Source organism: Anopheles aquasalis, chromosome 2, assembly GCF_943734665.1.
Source record: "Anopheles aquasalis chromosome 2, idAnoAquaMG_Q_19, whole genome shotgun sequence".
Lineage (NCBI taxonomy): Eukaryota > Metazoa > Arthropoda > Insecta > Diptera > Culicidae > Anopheles > Anopheles aquasalis.
Genome location: NC_064877.1, coordinates 75,000,647 through 75,018,146, shown reverse-complemented (window position 1 = coordinate 75,018,146; position 17,500 = coordinate 75,000,647). Strand labels below are relative to the sequence as shown.

The 17,500-nt window shown below is 50.2% G+C and overlaps 1 protein-coding gene across 1 annotated transcript in view; it reads left to right on the top strand.

Moving 5' to 3' along the window:
• The window catches only part of LOC126570873 (protein O-mannosyl-transferase TMTC2), a 131,518-nt gene that overhangs the window by 95,997 nt on the left and 18,021 nt on the right, over positions 1–17,500 (top strand). Inside the window, exon 7 of the mRNA XM_050228937.1 lies at positions 10,337–10,422. Coding sequence (XP_050084894.1) covers positions 10,337–10,422 — 86 coding nt within the window. The remainder of the gene's footprint in view (positions 1–10,336; positions 10,423–17,500) is intronic.

Sequence of the window (17,500 nt, the reverse complement as noted above, 5' to 3'; positions counted from 1 at the left end):
CTCAGGCACATGAGTGTGCGTCTGCGAGGGACAGATCTGGGACATGCATGCTCTGCACACATCTGCGCCGGATTCCCTATTCAGACAAACCTCGGCGAACGGGTCGCTAGGCCTTCCATTTGCTGCCAGCTACCAGCGTTTGTCGTGTATTCAAACAATGCGCGCTTTACACGAGCATCCATTATGGAGGCGTTCGCTTGGGATGAGGACGTTTCTACACTCTCATTCTATTTGGTATCTCACTCGTTCTCATTACACGTAATCATGTGTCCTCCAGACGAAACTGTAACGCGCTGTTGTGGAAAAGCGAATGAAAAGACCTTTGGTGAACTTGTGGGTTCGGTTTCCTTCATCCACCGTCACGTACCCCTCCCCGGCGAGAAGCTTTTCATGAAGGCACCCGGGAGCCACCAGGGGCCTCCAGCAACCGGCAGACTGTGACAGATTGAACTAGCACGGCATGGCCGTCACAGCAACAGTCGTTGACAGTCGAATGCCGGGAGCGAACGAGGGAACGAAACGAGAGAGAAAAGATATCCGATGCAGGCCTACAACAATCAAATGAACAGCTTTGCCCGAGCGACGAGGGGAAAGTGTGAAAATGGAAAACCGTGCACAGTTCCGTGGTGTGCCGAGGAAAAGCTGCGGCAACATTGGTGAATGGTGAGACGCTGGCTCTATTTATAAAATAACTTCCAGCGTATCATCCTGCTCGTGCTCCCTCTACCCACATCTGCTTTGTGCTTTGAGGGAAATGTGTATGAAAATGGCTTTTCCATGCTGGCTGCTCAGCCAGTCTGGAGTTGGTGTGGGTAAAGCTGCAGCCCGAATCAGGATGCAGCCAGTGCCGCAAGCAGCACTGGCTGGTGAAAAAGGCAATGATGTTTACTTCCTTCATGCGACAAAAGACACCAGCAGTAGCAGCAAGGCAGCAAAGGCAGTGCCAATGCACTGTTTGCACGAAGTAAAAGGCCAGCATATCCTGGCCTCTATTGTGAAGGAGCAGCAGCAGAAGCAGCAGTGGTGCTGCAGAAGAAGGATGCGGGTCTCATTATGAAAATTATCTTTCTTGAACTACTGCTGCTGCTGTCGCTCCGATGATGCTCGATCTGAACCCAGTCCTTGGAGCCGCCACTATTGTGCATTACACAAGCGCCAGTCAGACAAACCATAGCTCCACGCGGCTTCTGCTGCTATACATCAGTAGAAATGGAGGAAAAATAGCGAGACGAACTGCTTTTCGCGGAAAGCGCGGAGAAACATCACCATGGAAACACCAGGGACCACCGCGGATCGTTCTTTCAAGGATGAAAGCATGAAAATTGAATCATTCGCTGGTGAATGGAAGCGGATTTCGTTGTTCGGCAGCGGAATAGAAAAGAGAAACCAACCGTTTCCCATTCTTCTCCGACTTCTACTTCTACGAAGCCAATGCCAATATGCCTCTATCCCACTAATTGGCTTGTTTGAACAACATTCACAACACAAACACATACACGCGCGAGCGGCACATGGCGTGCACGGCTGATAAGGAAAACTATTTGCCGTGGCTGCAACGAGCTTAGAACCTCTCCTTCTCGCTCTCTCTCTCTCTCTCTCCCTCTCTCTCTCTCTGTCTTTCTCTCTTGCTCTCTGTTTCTCTCTTTGTATGCACGAGAAATTTAGTGTTTTGAAAATACTTTTCCTCACGAAAAAGGCTCCGCAAGTGGAAAGCCTCTCAGTGCGATGAATTAAATTATGCTTCAAGCATCCCTTGCCATCGAATACATCACCAGAACGTGTGAATTGTGTGTGCACTCGACAGCATTCAACAACTTTTTAATTTTTTAGCTTCCTCTTTCGCCTTAAGCCGTAAGCTTTGGTAGCGGCATCAACACAAATAAAATAATTCACAAACCAACGGTACCCCCGGCCCCGGAACTGCCCATGTTTCTCCTGTTTTCGCGTGTCCACATGACGTTTGAATGGCTTGGTAGTTGCATTAGACTCGAGAGAGAGAACGAGAAAAAACCCAACAAGAAAATGAAAAAAAAAACAAACAAAAACCCGACAGACCGACCATCGGAGCTGGTGGATGGTCGATTCGTCCCAGAAAACATTCCACCAAAACACTCGTTCGCGATGCACAAAGCTCCGAATGCCCTTCGAAAGTGCATTTCAACTCCTGGCAGACTCCGATGGAACCGTTTCCTGAACCTCCCTGGTCCGAGGGCAAAAAATGGGCTCGCTGCACATAAAGGACCTCCCCTCTGCCCACACGATACGCCCATTGAAACGAACGAGTTGTTAGGACTCCGGCATGCAACTAGAAACCCCCTTTAGACGGTCGTTAGGCCGCAGCAGCAGCAATCGCATCGCAAGGCCGAGGCCTCGGTGAACAGAGCTAGCCAACAAATACTTTGGCGGAAACGATTCGGCAAAATGAAAATTAAAAATTAATGCGAACAAATTAAATAAACACATTCTAAAACTATAAATTACTTTCGCCGCTTACTCGGAAGAGCTGCGGAGTGGCATTTTCGGGATGGTGGCCAACACCATTGCAGTGTCTGGAATGAAAGCGTTGCTCGCTCTTTCGCTCGCTCGCGGGACGAGGAGGAGAATCTGTTTCGGTCAGCCCCGCAGCTGGCAGTGAATGTTTATGGCCTCCGGTGGCGACTACATGTGGACCTCCATTTCCTGGCCTACGCTACGAGACCAGAGACGAACAGTTTTGGCTGAATAGCAGCAGCGCTTTACGTGTGTCTCCATGATCGTGTCTCGGTGCTGTGCAGCAAAATGACGACATGGGCTGTGACGACGATTTAAAGTCTTAAACCTCATTTCCCGTAATGAGTCTTATGGAAGCAGTGGGCAGCTTTCCCGGTTGTTTACTGTCGAGATCTTAAGACAAATAAGCGAACAGACTCTCTGATGTCGCTCTGCCACTCTCTACATACAAGTACACACATTTCCGGTGCCTTTTAGCCAGCTGTACTCCGTTTATTCGAGAATTACTCCCGACTTCCTCGATTTAGACGAGTTTCCTGCATGTGTCTCAGCGTGCTGCTGACCGATCTGCAGACAAATCGAGGCCACATCATATCGATCAAAAACTTAAGAAGCAATCGACTTCCGTACCAAGTTTTGCGCTTTAATTTGCGCTCACAACGCGTTCAAGAATCGTTTATACTTGCGCTTCAGATCCTTCCATTGGAGTGGCAAGGACATCACGAAACAAGACCACGGGCACCCGTCGCGTACACATCCGCGCAATGAAAAATGGTTGAAACGCAATGACCCAAACGCCATTACAACGTGTATCCACACCACCAGCACCAGCACCAGCGCCGGTATGTGGCGGATTACAGATAGTAATGGTACTTCTGAATGGTTCCACTATGGCTGCAGAATGTGTCGTCCTCCTCGTCGTCGTCGTCGTCCGCTTTCGGCATCGTGTTTTTTCCCGGCTCTCTCTCACTCTCATTGTTCGTGCATTTGAAACCCTCCACCACGGGCCCTTCTTCGCGGCCCGACTCAAAACGGGACACGGTAAGCCGAAGCCATACGTTTCGGTGGTCCCGTTCCCGGGGAATACCCACGCCCGGAACATGCCTTCCGTTCCAAATATTATTTCCACGTGCCGCACGGTGCTTCCAGACCGAGCCGCGGAGGGGGAAGGGGAGTTATGTCGATGGTACTCCAAAGAAGGAAGACGGTTTTTGCGCGAAACATGATTTTTGCTCTCCTGCTGCTGCCTACCAGTCGTTTGTTGCCGTCTTCAAAAGTGCTTGCCCACGCCAACAACGCCGTATCGGGTGGCTGACATGGTTTTTATCTTTTTAAATTGCGCCCACCGTCGCCCATGCTGGTTGGTTCGTTCTCCCTCTTCCTCTCTCTCTCTCTCTGGGAGGGCTGGTAAATGGCAAACATGTGTTCCGAAGTGGCAAATCATGCCCGGGAATGTACGGTGTGTACGCGTCGTCTACTACCGCCAAAGCCTTAGTGGTTAAGTTTTTGGTCTGTTATGACGGCAAATAACAGGCCTGACTTTGAGGTTATTTTACATTTCACCATACGCTTTGTCTTGGCTTGGGCCTGGGGAGCTACGGGGACCATTCCGTGTAGCTGTCACTGGTGAAGCCATTCCGGGTGTAACAAACGGTGAGCAGCTTGGTACCATTCCGTTTGCTGGTAGCTAACATTGTACCGTGACTGCCGTTCAATGGTCAACAGTTTTAAGTGGACCAAACATGTCTCAAGGCCAAGGTCAATTAGGAATTGCATTCCAGCAAACAGGAACAAACGTACCAAAGGCTGGCTGGAATAGGGTATTGCTCGTTCAAACAAGCACCCTACCCTACGCAAACGAAACCAGAAGTTTGTTAAATTACTTCCGGCCACTTTCGTACGCCAGCGCCCGGAAATGCATCTTGATGGTTTGGAGCCCCTGGTGGTGTTGATCAGCACGCAACCACGGGGTGGTTAACTAGTTTATCGCATTTCATCCGTTAGTGATTTCCATTCAGCCCATTTCGGTTGTTGCCAGTCGAGCAGACGCGTGGTTTCAATCCTACAACTCCGCTCACTCGTCATCGTCAGCCACTGGCCAGCTCATCAGCACCATTTGTAAATCTCGTCGTTTTGTCTAATGATATTACTGATCCCTGTACCGAGAAGGTTCGGCTTGGAAAACGACCCGTGAACGACCTGCATCTGTCGATGTTTGTTGAAATGCGCCGCCGGATGTTGTGGTTCGGCACAATCCTCGAGCCACTGCACAGGAAGCTCGGAATTGGCTACAACATTACCCAATTTTTGTGGCCGCCAGTAGCCATACCGTCCTTGTGCAGGGAAAAACGATATCGGCAGCTGCATCCGGTCGGTATGGCAAAGTTGGTTCCACGGCCCAGAACGGTTTGACAGCGGGAAAACTTAATCATTGCTGCACCAACATCCAGCGGCCCAACGGCGCTCGAGGGCAGACCGCGTCCGACGTCCTTCGATCGACATTCGATTGGTGGTCGATGGTCGGTTGTTGGAATAAAAAAAGACACGCTGAAACGGGAACCAGGAGGCCTCAGACCGGTGGAAAATTGGAAAAACTTGGCCGTTCCGTCGACCCCTTAATCTGGTTGGGGGTTCGCATCGATCCAACTTGCTTTAGAAGCTTCATTTGCTACGAGTTTTCAGTCGCCAGTCACCAGTCGGCGGTCGGAAAATCAATGGTGACTAAAGTACATATTTTAAAATTGCTCAATTACCATAAAGAGAAAGGAGGGATCGTCCTGCCGGGTGGTCAGTATTCACATTCCAAACACAATTGGCTTCATGGTAGTCAGGTACAATTGATACCAACCGTCGGTGGCGTGTTGCATGCGTGAGACATTTCATTACCAACTGGAGCATTACAATCGTGATCGAGAGTTGAGTTAACAAGGAATGTACATTAAGGACCAAACGGATTGCACTAAAGGATCGCATTTCACTTTTTTTTCTCCTATTAATGCCAGACGCATTCCAAATAACAATGCAATTATGTTCGGATAGAATTTTTCAATTGAAACTGGTAGATAAAAAGCTTTCCATCAATTGAAAGCAATTTATGCAATTTATGTACGATTTCGTTTGCTGAACAATAGCGCTGATAATTGATTTCCCTAAATTACATTTCCCACCGAAAGACGGTCGAGACGAGCAGTCAGTCATGATTATATGCTGCCCAAAATTCCCGTATCCATTATTAAAACTCATTAAAGTTGGCGTGCGTCGTGCTTGGTATTGCTGGTTCCAGCAAACCACACGATGCTCTAATGCCTGCTAATCCAGAATCTCATTCACAGCAGCCAGAGTCCGAGAGTAAGCATGAAATCGAGAGAAAAAATGTCAGAACAACAGAACAGAAGCAGACGAAATAGAAATAAATCTGAACGCAAGGGCAGAAACCGAGAATCCACTCGTATGAATATGTCCATCAAACGTCATTTGTCTAGGGAGGTGAGGAAAGGGCGAGGAGGTAGGTCTCGCCCAGGCTGCTATGAATGGTACTACGGCACACATTGAGGCAGCCATTTCCAGCAGCAGCAGCCGGCTAATCGCGGTGGACTGACGAGAAAATGATAGCCCCACCCCCCACAATGGTCCTACAGAGAACAGATTCATCCTCTCGCTCTATCTCTCTCTCTCTCTCTCTCTCTCTCTCTCTCTCTCTCTCTCTCTCTCTCTCTCTGTCTCTCTCTCTCTCACTGGTCTGAGGCAACAATTTTGACATTCGCCGGCGAGTTGATGGTGGCCGTTTCGGGGAGAAAAGGGGTGCGGTAAACATCGTGACGGTTTCGTTTCGCTTCGCTCTGAGTAAATATTCATGTGTGGCATAATAAATTACTCATCCCGTTTGCGTTCGGTACACGCGGTGTGCCCACAATTCGTCACGTTCAACCAAACCGTTGCTCTGCTCTGCTCGATGCTCCATTGTCCTCGTCTCCCTTGTGACCTACGGTAGCGCAATGCTGTACCGATGGCGTGTACCAAGTGTCATGTTCCAGGAACGGAGGGGGTCCAGCACCGAAGCAGGCCGCAACATTTTTTGCAGAAAACGATAAAATTATGAATTTATAAGAATGTTCCCCCCTTCGCCTGCTTGCGTCACTCTCGATGGCCACGAGAGGGTTTGGTCAGGGGGTGGGGAAGGGACATTATCTTCGAGCATGAAATTGAACCCGTACCCGTTGGTTTGGGTGTCCTCTTGCAGACTCACAACATTAAAGACTGGCTTTTTGTGGTAGCAGATTGATGTGACAGACAAATCTCTGCCGGTCAATCTTTTGGATGAAGCATCGTTGCTTCTACCGCCAATTAGAACAACTGTACGGTCCAAGGCACAAAAAAGAACAACTTGGATGCGTTGCGATGCGAAATGCAATCATCAGGCGTTCCTACATTCCTTGTAGTCTTCGAAAAATTGAATGAAGAAACATTTTTGCAACATTTCAACATTTTTCACATAATAGACTTTGAGATCCTTGGATTATTTTGCCATTTAAATTATTATTAAAATTCCCGGAAAGTACCGGTTACCTGGCGCCTCCATTTCGAAGGGCGCCTGCATTATTGGGTTTTGGCAACGGAACCGGTGTCGCTGAGCGGTTGAGGTTTGGTGGGAAAAACAAATTAAATATTGCCATGAACCTTCAAATTTTGTGATAAAATGACCCTCGAACTGGTTGATATTTGAAACTGCGGCGCGCATGCTAACATTAGTTTGAGACCCTTAGCATAAACGGTTCTTTGAGTCTAAAAACACGATCAAACACATCGCTACATAGCATCCAAGATCTGCTATTCCGCAATCAACATTGAATTCCGCTCTTCATCGTCGTCGTTTGCTAATAAACTGCCATCAAAGGCGACGCCCTTGGAACGCAAGTGTTAGTAAACTAATTGAACGCATTCCATCAAACGCCCACTGCAGACCGGCTTTAGCACCTCTCGATAATCAAACATGACAGGAAAACCGGAAACCGCTGCGATGGCGAAACGATGCGTGACTGCAAATCTCGAGACAAGATGCCGGCTGAATCCGTGTTATCGGTGGCCACTGCAGTCGACAACCCCCGACCCCACCTTGCACTGCGTTGAAGGGTGTGATTAATAATGCATATTCATCGAATTTCAAACTGCAGCAGCAGCAGCACCAAGGCTGGCTGTCAATTGACGGAAGTGGTCGGTCGGTTGTTGCCGTTGGCGTTATCTTTCACCGGATGCGGCACCCGATGAGGATGATGGTGATGGCGTGAAAATGAACGATGGACGTGTGGACATACGTGGGCACACACGGAGGTTACCGGTGTCAGGCCCTTAAGGCACACGTCGAGTGCTCCCATCAAACCGGGTCCGCATGCATGCAGATGACATGGCCATCGACCGGCACACCCGATGCCACTCCTCCGTGTGACACTCCACACTAAGCCCTTTCGATGGAATCCGAATCATCTTCATCTGGCACACCAACTCCCGGACACCCGGACTGCCGCGCGTCTTCCAACGGGATCCTGGTGTTTGCATGTTAGAACGATGCCCCGGGAGTTCAAGAGGAGCTGATGGCACTCGACGGGAAAGGATGCTTGAGCAACACTAAAAATGCTCCGCATTTTGCGCCACCGAAGCTAGTCAAGGGATTGGAAAGGAATTTTTTCGAAATTAATGACGCAATTGCAGAGCACTTGATCGCACATCCGCACGGCGCTCTCGAGAGCACTCGAGAGAGTGACTAGCCCGGAGGTGTTTGATGGTAAACATCGATGCGAATTGATGCACTTAATGGTGGCGCATGTTTTGGAAATATTATACGCCGAACACTTGATGTTGATGACTGACGGCGCACTCATGGAGTACGCTGCCTAATGGAAAGTGGCATCATGACTCCACGAACGAACGAACGAACGAACTTGAAGTAAATTATCTAGAGCAAGTATCGCTTTTATATCCTTATCGCTGAGCTGGCATCGCTTGCACAGGAGCAGCACCCAAGGCACTAAATTATCGCTTGCCGTTTGGTGAGGAAATATTATCGGCGATTATATCTCTTCCACGGGCGGAACCACGAAGTCGGTCAGTAAGCGGAACTAATCCTTTACGTCTGCAGTGTTCCTTCTTTCTACACGTTGCCTTTGCTTCCGGTGCACTCTATGCATCTCTGTGAATGCAATTTGTTAGCTTTCTAATCATCCACGGCGAGCTGAGCATCAATTCTGATCGATTATAACCTATTCGCACCATAAAGGAATGAAGTTTATTGTAAATAGCCGGAAGTTATTTCTAGTAAGAACTGGAATCTGGAGAAGAGCACTTAACATCACAATTTTTACTTTAATTTCTAATGAATCCAACTTCCAATTATCTCGCACTAAAGCAAACACAGTTAATGATGAATTACGCACAAATAGTCCTCCCGGAAACGAACAGAAGGAAGCGCCTGTTTTTGAAGCAAAACTTCGTTAAGCTGAAATTTCAGCTCCACAGCCTGTCCACAGTGCCCGTGACAACCTCTTAAATAAATGCTTCCCTAGCGTCTAGCGTCTGGAACACGCTGCACACGCCTGTCTGTCGCTAATGGGCAGCTGCTGTTGCTGCTTTGCTTTCGCCTCCAAAAGGGAAAAGGCGATGCGCAGTGCAACGCAGACTCCCGGAGGCGAGGGCATTAACTATTCAGTAGCGTCGAGTTGAAAAATAGTACAGTTTACGTGAAAATTAGATGCTATCAGAGTCTCGGTGACTCGGTCGGTCGTCGTTAGCGTCCTGCGGAGGAAAGGAAGCGCGTTTGCTGCGTTGCAAAAACCGGCTGGCCATGCCACGGCGCTTACGACAAATCCTCGAGCCACGGGGACAACCCCTTTGAGTGCGCGCTCACAAACAGACGCTCGCTGGCTGGTTCCACGCGAAAGAAAAGCGGATTTTCCCAACAGAATTTTGCGCTCGTTGTCGTCGTTTAAAATGGTAATTCAAGCCGACAACGCGACACCAACCGATTCTTCCCACGGTTCCAACGTTGAACGCCTGCTGGATAGCTGCTGGACATTGCATTCTAGCGCCCAAGGTGGCTGCTGCTGCTGCTGCTGCTAGCGACCTAGGAGATGGTGAAAATCTTGCGCATCTTTTTCACTTCCGGTGTTACGGGGGGATTCTCCGCATTTCGTTCACCATCAACGTCATCGCAAGCAGCAGCAGCAGCAGAAGGAGCAACAATAACAACACCGGGGCTCACCACGGCCCTATCGCTTGCCAGCTCAAATTAGGAATAAAATGTTTTAACAAATAGCTAATTTTCATTTTGCCAACCATTCCCTACCGGTGGCGGAGATGGCGCGTGAACCGCGGCTCTAGTTCCATCGCCGCGGCTGAGAAGCACCTTTTTGATCCGAACGCGATAAGCAAAAAGCAGGTTGGTGGCTCGTGGCTGGTGGCGACGAGCGCACGAAACCGGATGCTCGCAGGGCAGAGCACGGTGCGCGTTATCAGCACACCGGGAGCATAATGAGTCGGGCGATAAAGTGCGCTTATTTATTGTTGCCAACAAATTACACGTCTCCAGCATTTTAAGCAAGGGTGGCAGACGAAGGTACATGCTAGGAGTAAAGTAAGGCATCCAAAACATTTCCCGAAAGGAATGGATTTTTGGTAATTGAGCCTTATATAAACAACCTTCCTTGCATTGTATTATTAAAGAAGTTCTTAAACAATCCGTTGCCCACAATACAAAATGAACAAAATACTGAATGCTCGGCATCTATAAGTTCACTTCGATCACTTACACCCTCCCGTTTTCTTCTCTCTCTCTCTCTCTCTCTTTCGCTTGCAGAGGAATTTTGCTGCAAAACCAGCAGGATTACAACGAGGCTGTGGAGAGCTTTCGGAAAGCGATACGCTTTCGACCATCGCTGGCACGTAAGTATTCGCTAGATATTTGTGCACATAATTCCTCATAATACCCCCTGCCCCGTGTTCCATCAGACGTTGAAGGAAGCCTCGGACGGAGACATCTTGACATCATGGTACCGCAGCCCAGATTTACTGCTTACTCTCTGGGACGCGTCCCTCGAACACACAGAAGGTGCTGCAGCGCAAAATATCGGCATAATACCTTACCGAAAGTTGGTAACATTCCGACGGCCCCGGGGTCACAGCAAGTTCCTGTGGCCTGTGTTGGCACACGCAAAACACCCAAGACCACACGAAGCCTAGCCTGTAGAGCCAACACTTGCGTCATCTGTCAGGTTTTTGGGGAAGGGAGCGAGGAAGTCTTAAAGAATTCCGTCTCCGTCTTGCTGGCTTCCGTGATCCACGTGTGCGCCAGTCCTCCTCCTCCTCCTCCGTCGTCCCAACCTTACGAACCGAATCCTGTAGCCAAGCGGCTGGCTGAGTGGTTTCTTATTTTGGGAGAAAATCCAATTTCATCTTGTACGCCCAACGCCACATACTCGCAGTCAGCCAGCAAGCAAACGAACGCTAGAAGAGCCGTCTGTAAACGCCACCAGCACACACACCCTGTTGGTGTGCGTCGAGTGGTAACGCATCAACGGTGGGCATCGTTGGGCCTCGATAAGGCCTCGGTGCGTCCCTTTTTCCGAAAGCGTTTCGAAGCACCATCTGGCCGGTGCGAACCACCGTTGCTACCGCTGGGCGCCCTCTCGTTGGGCTGCTCCAAAAATGTGTCTTCATTCGATTCCCGGCTTTCCGGGGGCCAACGGTGCTTCCACACCGGATGCACCGTTACCCCCCCTGGCAAAAACCCACGTCAATTAGTGTGACTTATAGGATAAGTGTATGTGCTCCCGAGAAAAGGTCGCAACACATCTTCCATCCACCCGGCGACACCGACCAAGCGAATCGAAGACGACGTCTTCGACGACCAGAACCAGGACCAGGACGACCAGGACGACGACGACGACGACGTCGACGGGCCAAAGGTCCTTTTGGTAGAAGTTTCATAAAGTGAAGGAAATTTGTGACCGCTCCGCTGTGCCAAACGGTGCGCTCCGTGGCGAGAACCAGTTGGTCAGTAAATCGTTGCGTATCGGACGCACACGTGCGCGCGCCCTGTAAGACGCTCGGCCGACTGGTGGCCGACATCAGGAGAAGGTAAAAAAAAGAAACTGTGCCAAAAATATCACGACAACCCATCGGGGGTTGGCACCCCGTGACACTAAGCTCGTTCCAGCTCAGACCTGGCAGACTGGCATCCAAGAGCCTGACTTTGGCGACCGGAGACCCCCGGGTGCCGGTGCCCGGTGCCCGGTGCCCGGTGCCCGGTGGTGGTGTTTGGAGTGTGAGCGTTGATTGCCATCCCACCGGAACCGGTCCTCTCTATCGGATTTCGGAGCGTTGGCGTGTGCTGGGGCAGGATTCGGCTCCAAAAAAAAAAAAAGGATCCTCTAAGAAATCGATCGAAAGCTAATGACACTTGGAAGGATGGGGGTGTGGGAGGCGGACTAAGGTTTTACGGCATCACCGAATCTCACTCCCGCTCTGGCATCACCCCAAGAGTCGGCCTGATGTTGATGTTGTTTCCTTCCTTCACTCTCCCCTCCACTCCACTCCGCTCCGTGCCGCTCCACTCCACTACGCTTGATTGATAAAGGATCGATCGGAAAACCGTAAGCCAGCTGGAACGGTGTCTTCCGAGCGGATGCTGTAAATGGTGCCACGCCACTCACACACACCCGCACACACAAGCGCCACACATGTCACAAACGAAAAAAGGATGTGTTTTACACTTGACACTCGCCGCAATTGCGCAAAACAGACACAGACACATACACAGAGCCTTAGGACAGAGGCTGGTGGGTTGTCGCACTCGCTTCGAACATAATCTGTCAAACGAGTGCTCCCGGGCGCCCCATCTAGAGTAACCACCATCTGGAGCGTGTTTGGGTCGTCTACCTTCCTTCCTTGCTGCTGCTGCTGCTGGCGGCGTTGGTTCGTTGATTTTGTCATCCATCAGGAGGTCGTGGTGGCTAGTACATTAGCAACAAATGTAAGGTTTTGCAGGGGGGGGGGGGGGGACCGCGGGACGGAAAGCCGACTGTCGGATTTCCTGATGGAGGTCGCGCGATGCCTCCTTCTACGATTACGTCCCCCGCGGGAGGTTAGGGTGACCGAATTCCATATGCAATCCTCGTGACAGCTTCGCTTTGGCATCGAGCGCCTAGGCTTGAAGGGGACAAATGTTGTTTCATTGATTTGGCAGCGAAAGATGCGAAGTAGCGAAAGGAGAGATGGAGGAGTTTTCATTAGTTTTGAATCAGAGCATAACAGATAGGAAAATCGTAGAAATCCCAGCTCTCCAATGCACAACACAAGCCGATGATCAGCATTTTACAACTTCCAAATAGTTTTCACTTCATATTTCTCTAAAGTGTATCAACGAGAGTAGCTCGGTCGGTCGAATTACCACATCAAACCTGTCCACTACGACACAAAAATGGCCGACATCACCATCAAACTTGACAGCAACCAGCACACAGCACAGGCGGTTGCTGCATATATTATTTAATTAGACCAAAAACTCATTTTCCTCCCTCCGCTGCTCGAAATGGAAGCTGCTTTCGAAACAATGTAAACGCCACATTTCCGTCCCGGGGAAATTCTCGGGAAACGATAATGGAGCCAAAGGTTCCAGAAAGGTGTTGCCCCGGGCCATTATATGGATCCGCATGGCCACTCAACGAGCGCATGCAACGGAAAACCGCGGGATATAATAGCAAATAATCAGCGTTTGGGATGCTTGTTGTTGTTGTTTTGGAGGGGGTCAAATTTTAGAGGAAGAAAAAAACCACTCAAAACCACCCTAAAAACGATCGGGTTGCTAGTCCGCACACATACACCTTTTATGGTTCGCTTCATTTCACTTTTAATGAAAACCATCCCCACCGGAAAGGATACTCTTCCTCTCTCTCTCTAGCTGCAACACTAGCTAAGTATCGGTCCCTGGCGTCAGTGTGTAGGTGTGTGGTGCTTTTGTTGCGGTTTATCTCAAAACCATGATTACCTCGGTTCCCTCAGTCGCACCACGAGTGTGTGCTTGGTGTGGCACCTCGGAAAGGATGCTAAAACCTGACCAGGGACCATGCATCGTGGTCCATCCACACAGTTGGTTCCAACGTTGAACTCTCGCAACCACCACCGCCGCAACACCTCTGTACGGGTGAGAGCTCTTTTTAATGAGTCTCGGTCTTGGCGTGGTTGGCGTACCACCAGCACCCCCACACCATCTCTCTTCGGTCAATGGTCGGCCACATATGCGACGGTTTTCGTGGTAAACAGGGAAAAAGGGGAACAGAGCCAAGCGGGGGGGGAACGGTCGCTCGGTATGCATAATCAATTGCCTGGACCTCACATACGGGACCGGGGCACCAACAACAACAACAACGCCGTTCAATGTACCGTGGGCCGTTGGTGGCGTCTCGTCTCTCGAACCATCGATTGGCTTTGGATTCCGATCCGTGGCGTGCTACACGTAGGACGCGGAATTGGTGGTGACGTTGGTTGGAATGGTGGAAAAATCATCTAGATTCACACACAGAGAGAAGCGCGCGCCTCGTTACTGGGGTGCCTTAATAGAGACAGAGAGAGTGAGAGCGAGAGCGAGAGAAAGGGTGGCAGTAGACGTGCTTTTCAATTTTCCAACCTGATGGCTTTAATTATCTGGCAGCGCCGGTGGTGGTGGCACCGGAGGCGACCGGTGCAGTAAGTGCATCTGTCGACTCACCTGCCGAGGGCTGAGGGTGGGCTCGTAATTTGCAAATTTCATCTTCCATTAATCACGATTTATTTTGCCCCCCCCCCCCCCCCCGATAGCTAATGGTGTGCTGGCACAGACGAATAGGTAATTTGGAACACTTCATTGATTGCTGTGCCGCCGGGGTGGGGGGGGGGGGGGGAGGTATGTGGGCGGTAATGTGCTGGCGCACAGTTGCGTGTGTAATCATGATAATCACTTCTTCAGCTGCCACCGTAAGCATTTTGCTGCTTGACGTGCTTGTTACCGGAAATCGATCGAATCAATGGGAATGCACTTCGCGTGTGGAGTACGTGTTCGGGTACGACACAGTGTGAGTAATTAGTTCATTTAGGCACTTCATATCGAGTGGGAGAGTGAGTGTGTGGATCAACCATTACTTCAATTACGATCGCTCGGTGGATCGAACAAGAATGTCAGTTGTGGAGACAAACGTTGTATTTAGAATGTTGCTAAATGAACGTGAAAATTGTTTTTTTAAATATAAAAGGACGGACGAGCCGTATGTTTAACTGAAAATTGGTTTACAACAATAAAACTATTTTACTTCGGACTTTACTTTTTACTACGCTACAGAATGGACAGTTCTATCTGTTCGTTTTGCTCCTGCTGTCCAAATGGAAGACCTCTGGCAGATCTCACTGTCAAACCTGGTGAATAGGATTCACCTCACTCATCATCCAGCTCAACCTTCTCGCTCCGTAACGGCGCAAAGGTGCGTTTCCGTCCCTCGAAGGAGGCTACCGAAAAAAGGTGTCTCACCTACTTCGATCCTTCAACCCGCCCTGAGCGAGACGAGAAAATATGGTCACCAGCCTGGGAGGGGGAGGCAGCTGAGATGGGTTGACCAATTGAAATGTCGTGAAATGGCCGTGCTTCGACGAGGTCCCTACACCTTCGTCCTACTATCTCCGGACGGCGAATGACCGAAAACAGACCGAACGCCGTTTCCAAGTTCACGCCGCCCGAGACCTTGGGACCTTGGGCCGAGAATGAAGTGAAGAAAATCTGTAAAATAGATTCGCCACCAGCACCTCACCTCACACCACCAGAACGAAAGAAAAACGAAAAGAAAAAGGATGACCGCAGCAGCAGCAACGGTGGTGGCGGTGAAGGTCCGCCAAAGAAAGGAAACCTTTGCCGAAGAAAAGGAAGGAACCGTACCAGACGAAAAAGGTACGCGTGAAATTGATGATTTCATTAATGTAAAAAGGTTGACAGTTGGGGTTTACTCGAGGGATGGACCGACACAAACCGGCACCACCGGTGGGCGATGAATGGGCGCTGCCTTCGGAAGAATGGCGGCCACCCAACGCCAACTGGTTCTGGTGGTGGAAATGGCGGAAATTGAATTGAAATTATACCTTCCTCAACACCAACGAACCACCGGACAGTTTTTGGGCGGTGGAGTGGTGTGAAAAGAGGTAAAGTTGTCAAAGACCTGGACGAAGAAGGGTTTCGTCCTTTTTCGAACGCCTTTTTTTTACAATTCCTTTTCCCAGAGGTTGAACAGCATCGACCCAAAGCGGGGTCTGCGGTAGGAGATGGAGAAGGTGGTGGTTTCGCATCACCCTCCCAGGTGATTAATCGTTTCGCCGTGGGAAATGGAGAAAGTAAATTAAGGAGCGAGTGAGGGAGAGCGAGCGAGTGACGGATATTTTGAGGTCTCGCTAGATTGAGTTGATTTGACGTTGGTGGAAACTATCTGTTCGAACCAGATGGTTAAATTCCTTTTTTACTTCAAGTTCAAAACTGAATCTATAGTTTTGTGATCCTGCACCACATCCACAAATCCATAACCCCTTAGAGGAAACTGTTGGAAAAGTTTGATCCACCTTCCATCTTGTCAAATCAAGCAACGTGGCCATCATAAGTCATCGGAGCTCAACACTTCGTCTCCTATCAGTCAGCACACAAATCGCACCACCAAGATCAAAACCTGCTGGCACTTGACACTCATCAAAATGGTCATTACGAGAGCATGCGTTTGTCTCCTCCTCTCCAGCACGTCTTGCGGAATCCACCCAATGGCACCATCTTCTTCGAGATGCCTACGCCGACGATGGCCACCGACCACGGACGTTGAAGTTTCGCGCCGATAATTTATGCCGTAACGTTGGCAAACATTGGCTTCACCGCCGCCAACCATGTCCATGGGACGCGCTAAACATATCAATCAAAGCAGAGCAGCGGCTCGCCCAGAAACCGTCGCGGCGCCTGGGACGCTCCCATCATCATCCTCATCATCATCAAAGGCATCTTCTGTCTTTCAACACACCCCACTCGGGATTGGGTTGGCTGTAATGGGGATAGTGTAGGGGGCAACGCCATCCTCTCCACGAGCACCATTCATCAACGGGACGAACTCCGAAATGCAATCAATTCGCAAATCGGAGGAGCACCCAAGTGATAATGTTTGCGTTGGCGCGGGATCGAGGGCGTGGAGCTTTGGTCTCGTGGCGTCCATGGGATGGACCCTGGTCGCCTTGTCCTTTCTACGCACAAATGAGAGGCCTAATCAAACAACGCTCCAAACCGTCAACGCCGAGCGGCGCACCGGTGGTGTGGTGGTCTGACTTCTGCTCCCGGGTCCAGATACCGGACGATGTGTAAACGGTGTCCGTCGTCCGTCGCTGAGCTGCCGTGTCGCGAACGCTGATTGCGCGGTATGCCACGCGTTGACCACCGCGAGCCACCTACTCCCGAAGTCTCCACCGCCTATATGCCTCACAATGGCCACCAACATTGTTCGATAGTGTGCGGCCTATAAATTAGTTTATATTTTATTAGACCTCCCCTCCCGTGGGCCACCACACCTGCCCCGGCATCACTGGTGGATGATCGGATGCCACGCCTGGTTGGACATAAAATTCACGTGACGCACTTGAATTCGACTGCGACTCCACTGAGCGCGAGCCTGACCTGAACCCGCCACACCACTGTCGCCGCGATGCGGTTCTTCGACCACCGGGGGGCCACGTAAATTAGTTCCAATGCATCCACCCCCTCACCCACTCCCCTCCGAAAAGCCTCACGCGGCGATTAGTGTCCGCAATAAAGGCTAAAGCTGTTTCTGATTTATTATCACGCACTGGCCAGTGTTTGCATTTGGCAATAATTGGATATAATTTGACAGTTTTAGCAGCTGACCGTCGGTCCGGCACCGCCTCAACCACCACCATCCTTCCTTCCTTCCATTCCTTCCTTCAGCGCTGTCGCAGCAGC